Here is a 15,515-nt window from a genome sequence, read left to right on the forward strand (position 1 = left end):
ACAAAATGTAGTCCATCTAAAAATACACATTTTATATACCGGTGCTTATCCTTTTTCTCTAAACCTAACGGTTTTTTAGTTATTTGTGATTAAGTATATTTAATTTAGTTTTTGAATAGGCAAAACCCATGGAAAATCAACGGTTACTTTCAAGGTTACTTTCAATTGCGTTCTTTACGTTTAATGTTAAAAAAAACTCAAAATAACTTATAGCCCTACTGTAATTAAGTTCTAACTAATGTAATAACATTTACAAAAAGTAAATCCAAATTGTCTTAAACATATATTTAGGCCTACATTCGTTCGCCTATTGAGCTTAGTGATAATTAAATTTTCCAATCAAAAAAGATCATTACTTATACCATTTCATATATATATTGTTCAGTAAAAGGCCAGCTGACCATATGAGCATATTAAAATAATCCCCACATGTCAACAACAATACAATAATAAAAATTTGAAAATGTAAACATTCTGGTTCAAAAAGTGCAATTTTTTCTCTCTCGTAATATCGTTTCTTTGTATAACATCATTCATTTCTCTCTCCTTTTATTTTGACTTGTTTCATTTACCTTTTCTTTTTGTGTGCATTTAATAAACCCTTTTTAATTTGACTCTAAATTCTGTGAAAAAAATACTGTAAAATACTGTGAGAACATTTGGACATTAATGAAACATATTATCTTCTCAACTAGAGCCAACGTTCGACCAGATCTTCTTTCAAGACCTTAATAACGTCAAAGTGGTAACATACCTATAGTTCAGTGTTAAATATTCAACCAAAAGTCCATAATTATTTTCTGTTGTCAAAATTAAATTAATAACCCATATACAGTCCACTTTATTATTTCTACAATAACCTTTTGATTACGCTACATATATATCGTCCTAAAATAAAGAGTATATGTGTTTCAAGTGTTAGGAGACGTATTTTTATTTATTTTCCTCAAAATATCAAAATATATATAAGTCCTCAAATTCACAAAAAATAAATATATATAAACATAGGATTTGCAATCCCGTCAATCCCGGAATTAAGAGTCACCAATCCCGGGATTTATAGGTATCAAAAATCGGCCGGGATCCCGGGATTGAGACCCCTAGATACATACTTTCAATACCTGCTTGCAATAATTTAAGTTTACAACAGCTGATTTTTACTCCTAGGGAGAAAAGAGCTACCTACTTTACACCCGCAATGTATTAAATTTAAATTGTATCAAAAACAGTTATCTATATTTCTGCATTATGAGGAAAAAGGTTTATCAAAAGTTTGTTTATAATTTATTACTAGGGTGATGCAATTACAACCCCATTACTATTCTTCATCACAATAATAATTTTGTAGTTTTTTTAGCAAATTTCCAAATTTCTGATGATGATTGGAGTGTCCAATCGAAATCGATCACCACTTACCATCTTTTTTGTATATTTACCGTCCTGTGAGTAACAGTATAAGAGTAAATATATGTTTTAAGTGTTATAAGACGTTTCTTTTATTTACTTTCCGCATATTTTATTAACTTTCAATTTTATCAAAGCAAATTTGTTTAGTTTATATCATTGCTAATAACATTTATGTGGTTAGTGACAGTACCTGAAAAATCCCCAACAATCGATAATTGCAGCTGTTATCAGCAATCTCTGTCTGTTTCATGTGTCTGGCGAATCATTTTAGAGTACCATCATTAGGGTTTATAATGGTGGAGGTATTTTTAATTACCTCCTCCCTCCCTGCAGGCACCACCAATCCCACGACCACAAGTTTGCCAATTCCTGAGATTGGTTTGTGTTTGTGAGTGTGAGAGTTTCCTAGTTATATAAAGTAAAATTAAAGTTTGATAGATATTAATCAAACAAGCGCAATAATACTCGTATATCTAATCATCTCATGTTAACCATTCTTCGTTAAAAACATTTTTTACATCATAAATGTTTAGGGACCCTACTTTGTTGAGTTCCCTGTTGATATTGTTGGCTGAGTATTGGACCTTTGGATTGGGAAATCTTGTGGCATCCACAGCCACCACAGTACAGTATCTTCGGCCAAAACTGTCTCTTGGAGTCTGGTCCTCAAAGTTGCCAGCCCACTCAAAGTTGTCCGAATACCCTTTATACATGCTGAACCTTTCACAGCCTGCAAAACAACATAAGTACTAACTAAACTTCTGCTTCTGATCTCTCAAGATAAAATTGTAAGAAGTATGACACTGTGGAAAATTAGTATGTTAACTTTTTGTAATATTTCATTTCATTTCATTCATTATTTAGTATTAATTTTTTTTTAAATGTTAACTTTTATTCATACACCTAATAATCACTCCTCAGAAAGGCTGCCCTAATATTCATTTTCCTAATTTCTATCATTTCATTAATATGTTCAATTAATCATTAATAATATTCATTCCATAGCCTATATTTTTTTTTTCAACACCCACAACCTAATTATTTATTAAATATGTAAGAGAATTGCAATACATCAAAATTTCTTATAATATAATTTCAAAATTAGTCCATAAGGAATCAAAATTTAAGAAGCAGTGAAAGTGATCCCATGTGTTCAACAATCAGTGATGTGAACATTGGAATTGAGAGAGAAGGAAGCCATTGAGAAGTTGAAATTATTAGAAGAAGGACTCAACATTTTTACCTAAGTTAAATCAAATTCATTTATCAAGAATCAAGTTCATTTCAAGTTTCAAGTTATATCATATAGTAGCCTAAACCTCAAGAGGACTCAACTCAATCATTATCTTCAAAATTAAGTATAACCTTTTCTTTAAACTCTTTTAAATTTTATACTAATTGGACTTACCTTTTGGACAACACCAAAATTAGATTTTCCATTGTTGAGATTGTGTAAATTTAACACTTTAATTAGGCCTATTTGGACGCTATTAAATTTATTAATTATCAGCATTCAAGCCAGCACGACACCCTACCCTGAGAGATGTCACATCTAAATTATTTGAACCTTTAAGTTATTATTCAAATTTATTTTTATTTCAATTTAATTTCAACCCCATACACCATTGTCAATCCTTTCATTGTAACGTCAAGCCTTTTCTCATTGCATGTTAATTGTTCATTTGTTTAAATAAAACCCATTTTGTAATCCATATCTTTATTAACTTATTAACTTTAAACATTTGTAGAATAGGCCTAGCCTAAAATGAATATTTTAAGGTGAGTTTACAAATTGGCGCACCAACGTGTTGGCTTGAATAGCTCATTAACTTTATTGCAATTCTCACCATAACTAGCCTATAAGTTTGTTAGATTTAAGAGTTTGCATTGTTAATTTGTCCCGTAATTGCCCCTGTTTCCCAAAATAATCAACACAACAACATCGCATATTTAATAACCACGCATGACCTAACACATTTCACATTAAAATGTCGGAAAATAAGTATAATTTAAGGCCTAAACGAAACTACGCGTCTCTGGATAGATTGTCGAGTTCTTCAGACGACGACGACATAAATGACAGAACACACGGCAGCCATTTTGAGCAACAAGCAGAACAACAACAAACCCGAGAAGAAGCCTCAAATTTCAACGACTACCAACCGTTCACCGGATCCATTGACCAATCAGACAGCGTTGATCATTCGACTTTAACCGGTTTTGTTCCGCCACCCAAACTGCCTCTTCTAGCCGAAACGCCACCGACCAAAAACACAGTGCCGTCGTGCCGAATGCAGCCGGACTTAAACGACGTTTCCCGAACCTCGACAAATGTGATATACGATATTGCAGACAGCCGTCGAACAGCTGATATAATTCAAACACAGTCTCAGTCCGTTCATAATGTGAATCACGAGCTCCTTACTCATTCCGACACTTCAACTGATGAATTAAACGTCACAAATCCTCCAGTACAGACACCCACAATCGATATGAACATGTTAGTTAACCTTATGACCAACTTGAGTAATAAGTTTGAACAAACCAGTGCTGAATTAAAGTCAGAAATAACTGCAGAATTAAAGTCAGAAATCCGTGAAACTAAAAACGAAATCCGTGAAACTAAATCAGAAATCCAAGAAATAACAAAACTGCAGATTAATCAAACTGAAGCTAAACTAATTCAAACATTTAACAATAAAATAAACGAAACCTACCAAGAAATCCAAGCTTGTAGAAACGCATTTGAATCACAAATACGTGAAACTAGAGAAAGTCAAATTGAAATAAAGTCAGAAATAAATGCCATAAAATTAACACAAAGTATTTTAACTGAAGAAACAGCTAAATTAAATGATCGGCTAATGTTAAAAATTGAAGATTCTCAAAATCAGTTGAAACAATTTGTTGTTAATAGCATATCAAAACAACAATCTAATTCAGAAATAGAGCATAACAAATTCCAAGAACTAATAATCTCAACAGTAAAATCACAGTTAGAAGAACATAAATCTAATTTTGAGCAGAAAATAGAAGAAATCACAGTTAAAACACAACTTGACAATGAACGTAACTCAAAAATAAATTTAACTGCCCTACAAAATGAAGTATTGCCTAAAATCACCCTACAAACTAGATTAATTGAAACACAACAGCTCGAAATTCAAACCCTCAACCAAAATTTAATCAAATGTGAGTCTGAAGTAAACAACTTAAAGCAAGCTAACCCAATAAATGGACAAGCAGGTGCGATTCAAGTAATCTGTAGCGGTAATGAGAACAATGATCGTCAATTGCCAAAATTTAATGGACGAAGCGGTAACCCAATGGAATATCTGCGCAAACTTAAGCGATATTACGAGAGAGGGATCGAAAGGAATATGAACTGCGATCAAACCGAATACCTTAAAGACCTATTGGAAACGTCATTTGAAGGACCCGCATCCCGATGGTTACAACTAATCAGATCAGACATTCTTGATTGGGACCATTTTGTTAAGGAATTTGAGTGCAAATATTGGAGTCAAGCCGTCCAAAGAGGAATAAAAGCCAAGATTGAGTCTGAAAAATATCGAGCTAATGGAACCTTGAGCCGTACGGAATATTTAACAGAACGAGTACTTTTATTGCAATCCATCTCCCCTAGTTTAAGTGAAGAGGAGATCGTATCATTATTGGCAGAGCGATTCGATCCAATCATCCAGGACAGTGTTAATATGCAAAATATCACCACAATAAGAGCCATGGAACGACTTCTACAGAAGGATGACATTCGAGACGGACCGAAGAAAGTTAAGAGCTACAACAACAGTCATCAGAACAGCAGACCGTCTAGCCCTAACATACAGAACCAGCAACGTTACCATGATCGATCTACTAACCAACAAGCTTACGTGCCTAAGATGAACCACCAGAACTTCCAACACAGCGATAACTATGCACAGAACAACCAACATCATAGGAATCAACAAAATTACCGATACAACAGAAACAACGGTAATGAGTCCCAACAGTACCAACGGGTGCACCGAGACTACAAACCATATCAGCGTGACCACTACCCAGACCGGAACTATGGCCAAAACTACAAATATAATCATAATCACCCTACTAAGGAACAGAACCAACTATGTGCGATGTATAGGCAAAATTCCAACTCGCCTAATAACCCGAGTACTCCACCCATGGATCCACAACTAAACAGCCACCACCATTCAAGTTCTCGTGTTTCACGATCTCCACAGAGGTCGGAAAACCACTCGGCGCTGTAGATTACGGCCGAGAAAGAATTATGTCAACTGATTCTTCATTGAATACAGCGCCAAAATACGAAATCCTCGGTCAATATAGGAATCATATACTTAACCATATTCAGACAAATAATATATTATGTGATAAAAACTTTCTCTTAGAAGATGAATCCGAAGCTAATGTCAACAAAAATTACATTCAAATTAACTGCCCAGAAATTAACATAAAATTAAATAACATCAACACAAATGCCTTAATTGATTCAGGTTCGTCAGTTACATGTATAGCCGAATCATGGTTTCAAGAAAACAGAATAAACCTACAACCATTTGAAGAACTCCCTGTAAATAATACCGTTATAAAAACTGCTGTAGGAGAAAAGAGTAAGCGTGTTTCCCGAACAATATATGTCCCAACCACAATTAATAAACATACCGTGCTTACTGAATATTTGATAGTGCCAAACTTAATAAAGCCAGTCATCCTTGGAGTCGATTTACTATCCGCCCTTAAAATGGATTTGAATTTTAATACAAATGAAATCAATATGCAAATCAACAATAACAATGTTACAGTGAAGTTTAATTTGTGTCATCATGAAGGACAAATATGTCAAATAGTAGTTAATAATAGCCATAGGCCAAATAATAATATAAATGATAATTTTGATAATATGATGTACGATGTGTACCACAATAACGTAATATATAATGAGTATGATAGCACAACACACAACTTCAATGATCAACAAAGTAATCCATCAAAGGACACCACATTAACATTTGAGGAGATTAATACATCATTAGCACCAAACACATGTATTACTCAGGAAGAACAAACAATTCTAAGTCAATTATTAAATAATTACAAACACATTTTCTCTGAACAACCAGGCATATGCAATAAATATTCTCACGATTTGCGAGTAGATAATCCGCAACACTTTAAAAGCGCAACTTATCCCGTGCCACAACAATATCAAGATGCAGTACAAAAAGAAATTGATAGGATGGAATCCTTAGGAGTAATTGAAAGGAGTAAAAGTACATTTATTAACCCGATAATTCCAGTCATTAAGAAAACTGGAGAAATCAGATTATGTCTTGATGCCCGAAAAGCAAATGAGATTATTATTCCTGATTTTGAATGCAACAGAAGTGTAAATGAGATTCTTGGGAAATGTAAAAATGCAAAGTTCATAAGTAGTATTGATCTTACCGCATCATATTGGCAAATACCACTTACTGAAAATTCCAAACAATATACAGCATTTCAATTCAGAGGCAAAACCTACCAATACACTGTAACACCATTTGGTATCTCTACCTCACAAGCCGCCTTGGTTCGAGCACTAGACAATGTATTTGATTCAGAAGCTGAAGATTTTACTGCAATTTATGTAGATGATATCTGTATAATTTCACCAGATTTTGAGTCGCACATAAAACATCTAGAATATATATTTAAGAAATTAGAAGAAGCCAACATGACAGTTCGATTCAATAAATCAAAGTTTTGCCAAAATTCTGTACCATTTCTAGGGTACACGTTAACAAATGATGGACTTCAAATGGACCGGAGCAAAGTGGAACCCATATTAAATTTCCCTACCCCTAAAAACAGAACTCAACTTAAAGCTTTCCTTGGTAGTATAAATTATTACAACAAGTTCATAGATAAATTTTCCGCAACCACACAACCCTTGATGCGACTAACTTCAAAGAAAAACAAATTTGTTTGGACCAAAGAAGATGACGTCACCTTTATGAAGATTAAAGAACTATTTCTAAAAACTAATACCTTAACACATCCTGACCCATCTAAAGAGTTCTTCTTACAGACTGATGCTTCCGACTATGCAATAGGTGGACATTTATATCAGTTACGAGAAAATGGAGAGAAAGCTGCCATCATGTTTATATCAAGAACACTTCAACCATTCGAACAGAGGTACACTACGACTGAAAAGGAACTCCTTGCCATAATTTATTGTTTACAGAAGTCTCGATATATCATCCTTGGAACAAAATTAACTATTATCACAGACAACCACGCACTTACTTTCTTAAAATCTTGCCGCCTATTAAATAACCGATTAGCCAGATGGATACTCACTATACAAGAATATAACTTCAAAATTGTTCATTGTAAAGGTATAGATAACATTACTGCTGACACACTAAGTCGCCTTTCAATCGACCAATCCACTATCTCATATAACAATCCAAAGGAATTAACGATTCACTACATTGAAAACATCCCCGATCAACAACTGAAGAGTGCATTACGAAATCTACCACAACTGCAGAGAGAAGATATTAAACTACAACCTATAATTGAAATACTTGAAGAACAACCAAATTCAGATTTTGCACAAAAATTATCAAATAATTTCCGCATCTATAAAAATACTCTTTATCAAAAGTTAAGAGACAAATGGTTGATTGTTGTTCCTAATTGTATGATTAAGGATCTCATATGGGAATGTCATCTGTTTTACCTACACTGCGGAGCCAAAAAATGCTTTCAGTTATTGCAAGAAACTTTCATATTTCGTAACATGAATCGAATTATAAGGAAATACCTATCTACATGCGATACTTGTCAGAAATGTAAGATCAGTAACCAACCATTGATGGCTACAGCGAAAGGAGTGCTTTGTACAGGAAAGAATGAACAACTTGCCGTTGATATCATCGGACCTCTTCCTACCAGTGTGTCAAACGTTAAATATATTCTTATAGTCATCGATATATTCACAAAATTTGTAAAATTATATCCCATGCAAAAAGCTAATGCTAAGACAATATTAAACAAGTTATTTACATTGCACTTCCCAAATTATGGATATCCAAAAAGAATCCAGTCAGATAATGGAACCCAATTTAAGAGCGGAGAATATATTCATAAGATGGAACAAAATAATATTGAATTAATCTTTAATCCAGTCTACCATCCATGTTATAATCTTGCCGAAAGACCGATTCGTGAAATAAAGCGATGTTTGCGCACATATTGCTCCAATCAACACAAGAAGTGGGCAAAATATATCCCCGACATTAATGCAGGTCTCAATGAGCTTTACCATGAATCAACCGGATTCACACCCAATGAATTACAATTTGGTGTTAGAGATCGCCGATTTTGGGAGAAATATTTATCTGAAAATCCATTCAACACCGAAACCCCTATAGAACAAAAGCTTCTGATTGCTAAGCGTAGGTTGGATACCAAAAGACTCAAGAGATCAGCAAAATTAAATCAAAATCGAAAACCTCAAACATTAAAAATAAATGACAAAGTATTAATAAAAACACATCCCCTCTCCAGAGCCATCTATGGAGAAACAGCAAAACTTTTCGAAGTTTATGAAGGACCGTTCTTCATCAAGCAAATATTAGGAAAATCCACGTATCATGTAACAAGAGAGAATGAAGATATTTTACTCGGACCATATCACATCTCTGCTTTAAAACGATACATAGAACCAATTATAGAAGAGGAGACGTCAAATGGTGAAGAATATCTCAGCGATATAAACTCTCAAAACATTGTGTAAATAAATTCCGATTCAATCCATATTAATCAAGTGTCATAAATTATATTAGAGGAGATCGTCATGAACCTTAATCGCGAGTGCGTGTACCTTTTCCCCATTTCCCAAGTGAAAACTGTGAAAACATATCCTTAACATTGCTTCTATTGCTATTTCCCTGTGTCAGGTCATGAACTATCTTAACCCTCACTAATTTCCCCATTTATGTTTGTTCCTGTGTTTATGTAAATTTAGATTAAGAAGTTTCTAAGCATCATCATCCAAAAATATCAATCATTTAATGTGACCCATAACTAGCTTTAAATATAATTCATACTAAATGATTCATGAATTCCATTTCATATTCGTTCGAAATTTGTCCTTCATTCCATATCATACAAATTTCTGAGGAGATAAATTGTAATATTTCATTTCATTTCATTCATTATTTAGTATTAATTTTTTTTTTTTATGTTAACTTTTATTCATACACCTAATAATCACTCCTCAGAAAGGCTGCCCTAATATTCATTTTCCTAATTTCTATCATTTCATTAATATGTTCAATTAATCATTAATAATATTCATTCCATAGCCTATATTTTTTTTTCAACACCCACAACCTAATTATTTATTAAATATGTAAGAGAATTGCAATACATCAAAATTTCTTATAATATAATTTCAAAATTAGTCCATAAGGAATCAAAATTTAAGAAGCAGTGAAAGTGATCCCATGTGTTCAACAATCAGTGATGTGAACATTGGAATTGAGAGAGAAGGAAGCCATTGAGAAGTTGAAATTATTAGAAGAAGGACTCAACATTTTTACCTAAGTTAAATCAAATTCATTTATCAAGAATCAAGTTCATTTCAAGTTTCAAGTTATATCATATAGTAGCCTAAACCTCAAGAGGACTCAACTCAATCATTATCTTCAAAATTAAGTATAACCTTTTCTTTAAACTCTTTTAAATTTTATACTAATTGGACTTACCTTTTGGACAACACCAAAATTAGATTTTCCATTGTTGAGATTGTGTAAATTTAACACTTTAATTAGGCCTATTTGGACGCTATTAAATTTATTAATTATCAGCATTCAAGCCAGCACGACACCCTACCCTGAGAGATGTCACATCTAAATTATTTGAACCTTTAAGTTATTATTCAAATTTATTTTTATTTCAATTTAATTTCAACCCCATACACCATTGTCAATCCTTTCATTGTAACGTCAAGCCTTTTCTCATTGCATGTTAATTGTTCATTTGTTTAAATAAAACCCATTTTGTAATCCATATCTTTATTAACTTATTAACTTTAAACATTTGTAGAATAGGCCTAGCCTAAAATGAATATTTTAAGGTGAGTTTACATTTTTATATGAAAGCAATGTCTAATTGCATGAATTAATCACAAATTTGAAAGCAAATGTATAAGAGCTTTAATTTAGCTCTGATTATTTTAGTTTCCCATAAAACATTAACTTTCAATAAGTCTGATGATTTATGGAAAATATGTTCACAATTAGGGATGTGGCAACTCTTGATACCACTAATATTGGACGTTGGTATCGGTATGGAGAATTGATTGTCAAAAGTCGATTCTGATACCGATACCTCACGACCATGCGATCGGAACATTTCCGCTTTTGCCCCGATTGTACAAGACGATGATGAAGTATCTGTGACCGCTACAGTTGATGATGATTTCTACATTACTGTGGTTGATGTTCATGATTTTGCCGCTATCGCGCAAGACAACAATGACGTTTCCGTGACCGTGTGAGACGATGGTGACCACGGGAGATGTTTGTGGTTTTCCCACGATCGCGCAAGACAATGATGACGTTTTCGTGACCGCGGAAGTCAATGATGAGGTCTACAAGGCCGCAGGTGATGTTTAATGATTTTGTAGCCACCACGCAAGATGACGTTGACATTTCTGTGACCGAGGGAGTTGATAATGATGTCTACACCAGCCCGGGAGATTATCAGAATTTTGCCGCGATCACGGAAGACGATGATTGTGTTTCTTTTACTGCTGATCAATATTCAGGATTTTGCCGTGACTGCGAAAGACAGTGACGATGTTTCTTTGACTGAGAAAGATATTCAGAATTTTGCAGTGATCCCAGAAGACGACGATGTCTCTACAACCGCAGGAGATGGTCAAGATATTACCTTGAGTTTGGCTTGACCGAAAATACCAGGCTGGCACACCTCTAGTCATAATAACATTTTATTTTTAGATTTTTGTTGTCAGATCTTCATTTATCTTAAATAAAATTGTTCAATGGTGTATAATTTTTTTTACTTAAAAAACACCCCATTAACATAAAAATACTTTTTAGAATGATATAAAGACAGGAGTTGAATCAAGTATAATCAATCCATTCAGAACATCATCATCAACACATCATTATTTGCAATTGATTCTTATTTCAATTTGAAGCAAAACAACTTAAAGAATATACAAAGAAGGTACAGAGGGGCAAGTAAATAATAATAAAAAATAAGTATAAAATATGAAAACCCACTAAAAAAGAAATTTTTGTTTAAATTTAGGAATATTTAAAACTGAAAACTAAATTATTGAGTGAAAAAATCATATCATATTAACAAACAGATTATGAGCCAGGTAAGCTATCCACTTCACCACCAAGGCTCATAAATTATCAAAATTCTCTTTGTTGTTGTTCTAGTGTTGGCAGTGATCAATACTAGCTCATGTTCTTCAAGTTAACTTTTAATGTTGTATGTTATTTCATTTGCTTATTGTTCAACTTTTGAACAGATTGTAAATTAAATAAAGTAAAAAAAGATATTAACAAACATTTAAGTTGTGTTTCTCTTAAACTGTCAACATGTGGGTTGGCAAAACCCCTGTTACTCACCATTGATTATAAGAGCTTCGGTATCAGTAAGAACCTCAGCAAAGAGTCGAGCAAGGATCAGTTCAGGACAAATGGCAAACCTAATCTCCTCCTGAACACACCCACGGCCCAGCACGCCTCCACCCACCATCCTGACAAAACATACAGGAGAGACACTTGAGTTTTTTTTATGTAATAAATAGCTCGTGTTTCACAGAGGAGACTGTGATTGTTAAAAAGGCGATCCCATTCAGTTTATTTACCTTACTAGCCACTGCTTTTAGAGCGCACTTCAATGCAAATTTGTTAAAGCATCACGTAATAACGGCTAAACACATTATATACAACCAAACTATAACCAAGATTATTTCGATGAAAAGTGGGAATGTTTGTAAAGTTTGTTTGTTGAAGTTAAGTATGATGGCCAGTATTGTGCCAAAACCGAATCTCAAATCTCAAAACCAGCAAAAACATTTAAAAAATTCAAGTTTTGAGCTACGATTGGCAAGAGTTTTGGAATTCAAAACCAAGTATTTAATCCAATTAAGTAGGTATTGATCCAGTATTTATGTTATTATTTCTGTGTCAAAAGTTTAATTACGGCAATTTCAATTTTTGGTGTTTATGAAAACAATTTCATTAATTTGTTTTGCTAGTGTCAAGAGTTTAATTTATTGTTGTATTTGTTTTTTGATAAAAAGAGTTTTTTAGGTTTGAATAGTAAGCCATGTTTTAGCGAATTTCCCTATAGGGAAGTAGCTATTACCGTAGGTGGCACGGTAAGACCTAGGCCCGGGACCGATTTCCTTTTTCATTTTGATGTCACCCGAGGCCAAAAACACCATTCGTTCAAATGTTCATATATCCGTAAATGCGATAACTTGAGTAATTTTTGTCCGATTTTGATAATATTTGGTTTAAAGGTATAAGGGGGGGGGGGGGGTTAAACTTGAATGAATTTGCAAACCAGCATGATCAGACCATGGGAACAGGGTTTTAGGGGGAGTTTTATGGGGTAAAAATTGGGTTTTCTCATTTTTGACCCTCAAAACACGAAATTTCCTAACTTCTCTCTAGACCTATTAAAAGAGCTTAAAAAACCAATAATTTAGTATATTAAAGTGTTTTTGTAGGGTTATTGGTAACGGAGTAAATTCAAAAAATTGTACATTTAAAATTCTCATGTTATTATTACAATATCTTATGTAGAATATTGTAAAATGTTGTAGTTTGCTTACACGTTTGTACCGAATTTCATTAAAATCGGGTCATTTTTGCTTGAGTTATCGCGCTAACGGACACACATATTGTTTATATATAAACAACTTCTTGATCAGCATTGTACGTGTTATTAAATTAACAGAAAGTAAATAAAACCCCCGCCGCAGCAAACCTGCAGACTATGTGAATTTCCATTTACTGGGCTGAATTTCTACTAAAATATTTTTTTTTAAATTGTCAGATTTATTTCATATTTAAATAACATTAATTTTAATGAGTACTTAGGTTTGCTGCTATGGGGAAGGTATTGAGGTGTTTTTTTTTTTGTTTTTTTTTATTGAAATGTTGATAGCTTAGAATAAAATAAACAAAATTAAATATATATTCATAAACCGAACTACAAACGTTTTTTTATTCTCCATAAGAATAACATGGGAATTTTTAATTTACAATTTTTCTTTCTCCCCCTATACCATTAGTATGGAGAAAGTATTGTTTTCGTCAAAAGTTTCGAGTTTGAGTTTTGAGTGGATATATCCGTTTTGGGTCTCCCTGGACCGAAAAAAAGTGGTATTCGAAGTAATGTCTGTGTGTGTGTGTGTCTGTGTGTCTGGATGTGTACAGAGCTACACCTGTGGTCCGATTTCGATGAAATTTGGTGTTACGTTGACCAAAACACCACGCGTATCCATGGTATCTCCAGGATTTTTATTTATTTTTGAAATTTTAATTATTAATGTTGATTTCCCCATTAAAACTATAAAATAACAGAAAATACGGATTTACTCAAAAATAGCCCGAAAGATGTTGGTACAACTCCCATTTATGTAAAAATTAAGGTTCAAAGGTTACTGTAAATTATGTTATTTTCCCATTACCCCCCTAAAATAACGAAAAATATGATCTTCATGGATAGGCTTCCACGGTCGTCACTAATATATATACAGTCTTGGTCTTCGGGGTTCAACCGCGCCCTTAAGCTATGTACACTACCTGTAAAAAAACTTCTGTAAAAAATCTGAAAAATATGATTTTAGAAAAAAACCGGTTTTGATTTAACTTAGTATGTTATGGTCCTAAACATTTTGAAAGTTTTTAAATTTTTTTGAAATTTGGATTTTTAATGAGGATTTTTCCATAAAACCCCATAAAATAATGAAAAAATTTGAGTTTCTCGAAAATGGCCCGAACGATTTTCTTAAAGATTTAGTATGTTATAGTCCTTTCAATTCTGATCAAAATGGTACAAATCCCATTTCCGTAAAAATTACGGTTCAAAAGTTATTGTAACTTATATTATTTTCCCATAAAAACCCATAAAATAACAAAGAAAAACTTTTTTTGAGAAAAGTTGGTTTTGATCAAAATTAATATACGGAAAGTAAATAAAAGAAACGTCTTATAACACTTAAAACATATATTTACTAGGGGTCTGCGGTACAGAAAATTTAAGGTCGGTACGGTACAATATTTTGTACCTCGGTTCTCGGTACAAAATCGGTACGGTACGCGCGGCTACCCGTATTTTTGTGGTTTTCTTCTCAGAACTGTATCGAAACCATTATTTTTAACTTTAATACATTGGCATTGCTATGAAAATGGATAGTATCCTACATTCATTGTTTTCTAACAACAATTACTGTACCACACATTATTAAAACAAAACCTTTTACTACTACGAGGATTGTGTCAAGAAAAATCACAATTAAGATAAAGGCTTTACCTATTTTACTCTGAGATACTTTGAGTAGCCATGATAAAGTGGTTTAAAAATAGGATAAGAGTTTTTATGAACAAACATGTTTGAAACATTTATTGGCAAGATAATTTCACAAAACTGGTAAATTATTTCCAACAAACACAATGTCTAGTTGTTTTTTTAAATTTTTAAAAACATATAAAAGCATTCAGTACGAAGACAATGTAGTTTTGCCAGCTGTTCACAGCAAACGACAATGGAAAAACTGGAGGTTATGATGAAGTAATGGCAAAGAGCATCTTTTTTATCAGCTTCAAAACTAGTTATAAGATGGATACAACTTTTGCAATGTTTTTTTCTGAAACTAAAATTTGGATTATCACAGAGTAAGATTATTGTCTTTTCATTTACAAAGTTAACATCCACAATATCAATCATATCAATCATTAGTTTATCTCAGGCTCAATCCAATTTTCTTAGTATATTTTAAAGCTCTTCCAAAGAATCAAAAGACCCAGGCCTAG

At 33.1% G+C, this 15,515-nt stretch overlaps 1 protein-coding gene across 2 annotated transcripts in view; it reads right to left on the reverse strand.

Annotated features, from left to right (window-relative positions):
- Nucleotides 1–15,515, reverse strand: part of LOC129004229 (poly(ADP-ribose) glycohydrolase) — an 89,455-nt gene that overhangs the window by 44,772 nt on the left and 29,168 nt on the right. For both annotated transcript variants that reach the window (XM_054432721.1, XM_054432728.1), the window contains exons 6-7: nt 12,093–12,223; nt 1,950–2,137 (exon numbers count right to left, since the gene is read on the reverse strand). In XM_054432721.1, the coding sequence (XP_054288696.1) occupies nt 1,950–2,137; nt 12,093–12,223 (319 nt within the window). The remainder of the gene's footprint in view (nt 1–1,949; nt 2,138–12,092; nt 12,224–15,515) is intronic.

Source organism: Macrosteles quadrilineatus, unplaced genomic scaffold (assembly GCF_028750875.1).
Source record: "Macrosteles quadrilineatus isolate MER2022 unplaced genomic scaffold, UCM_ALF_1.0 Scaffold_1__1_contigs__length_201487025, whole genome shotgun sequence".
NCBI lineage: Eukaryota > Metazoa > Arthropoda > Insecta > Hemiptera > Cicadellidae > Macrosteles > Macrosteles quadrilineatus.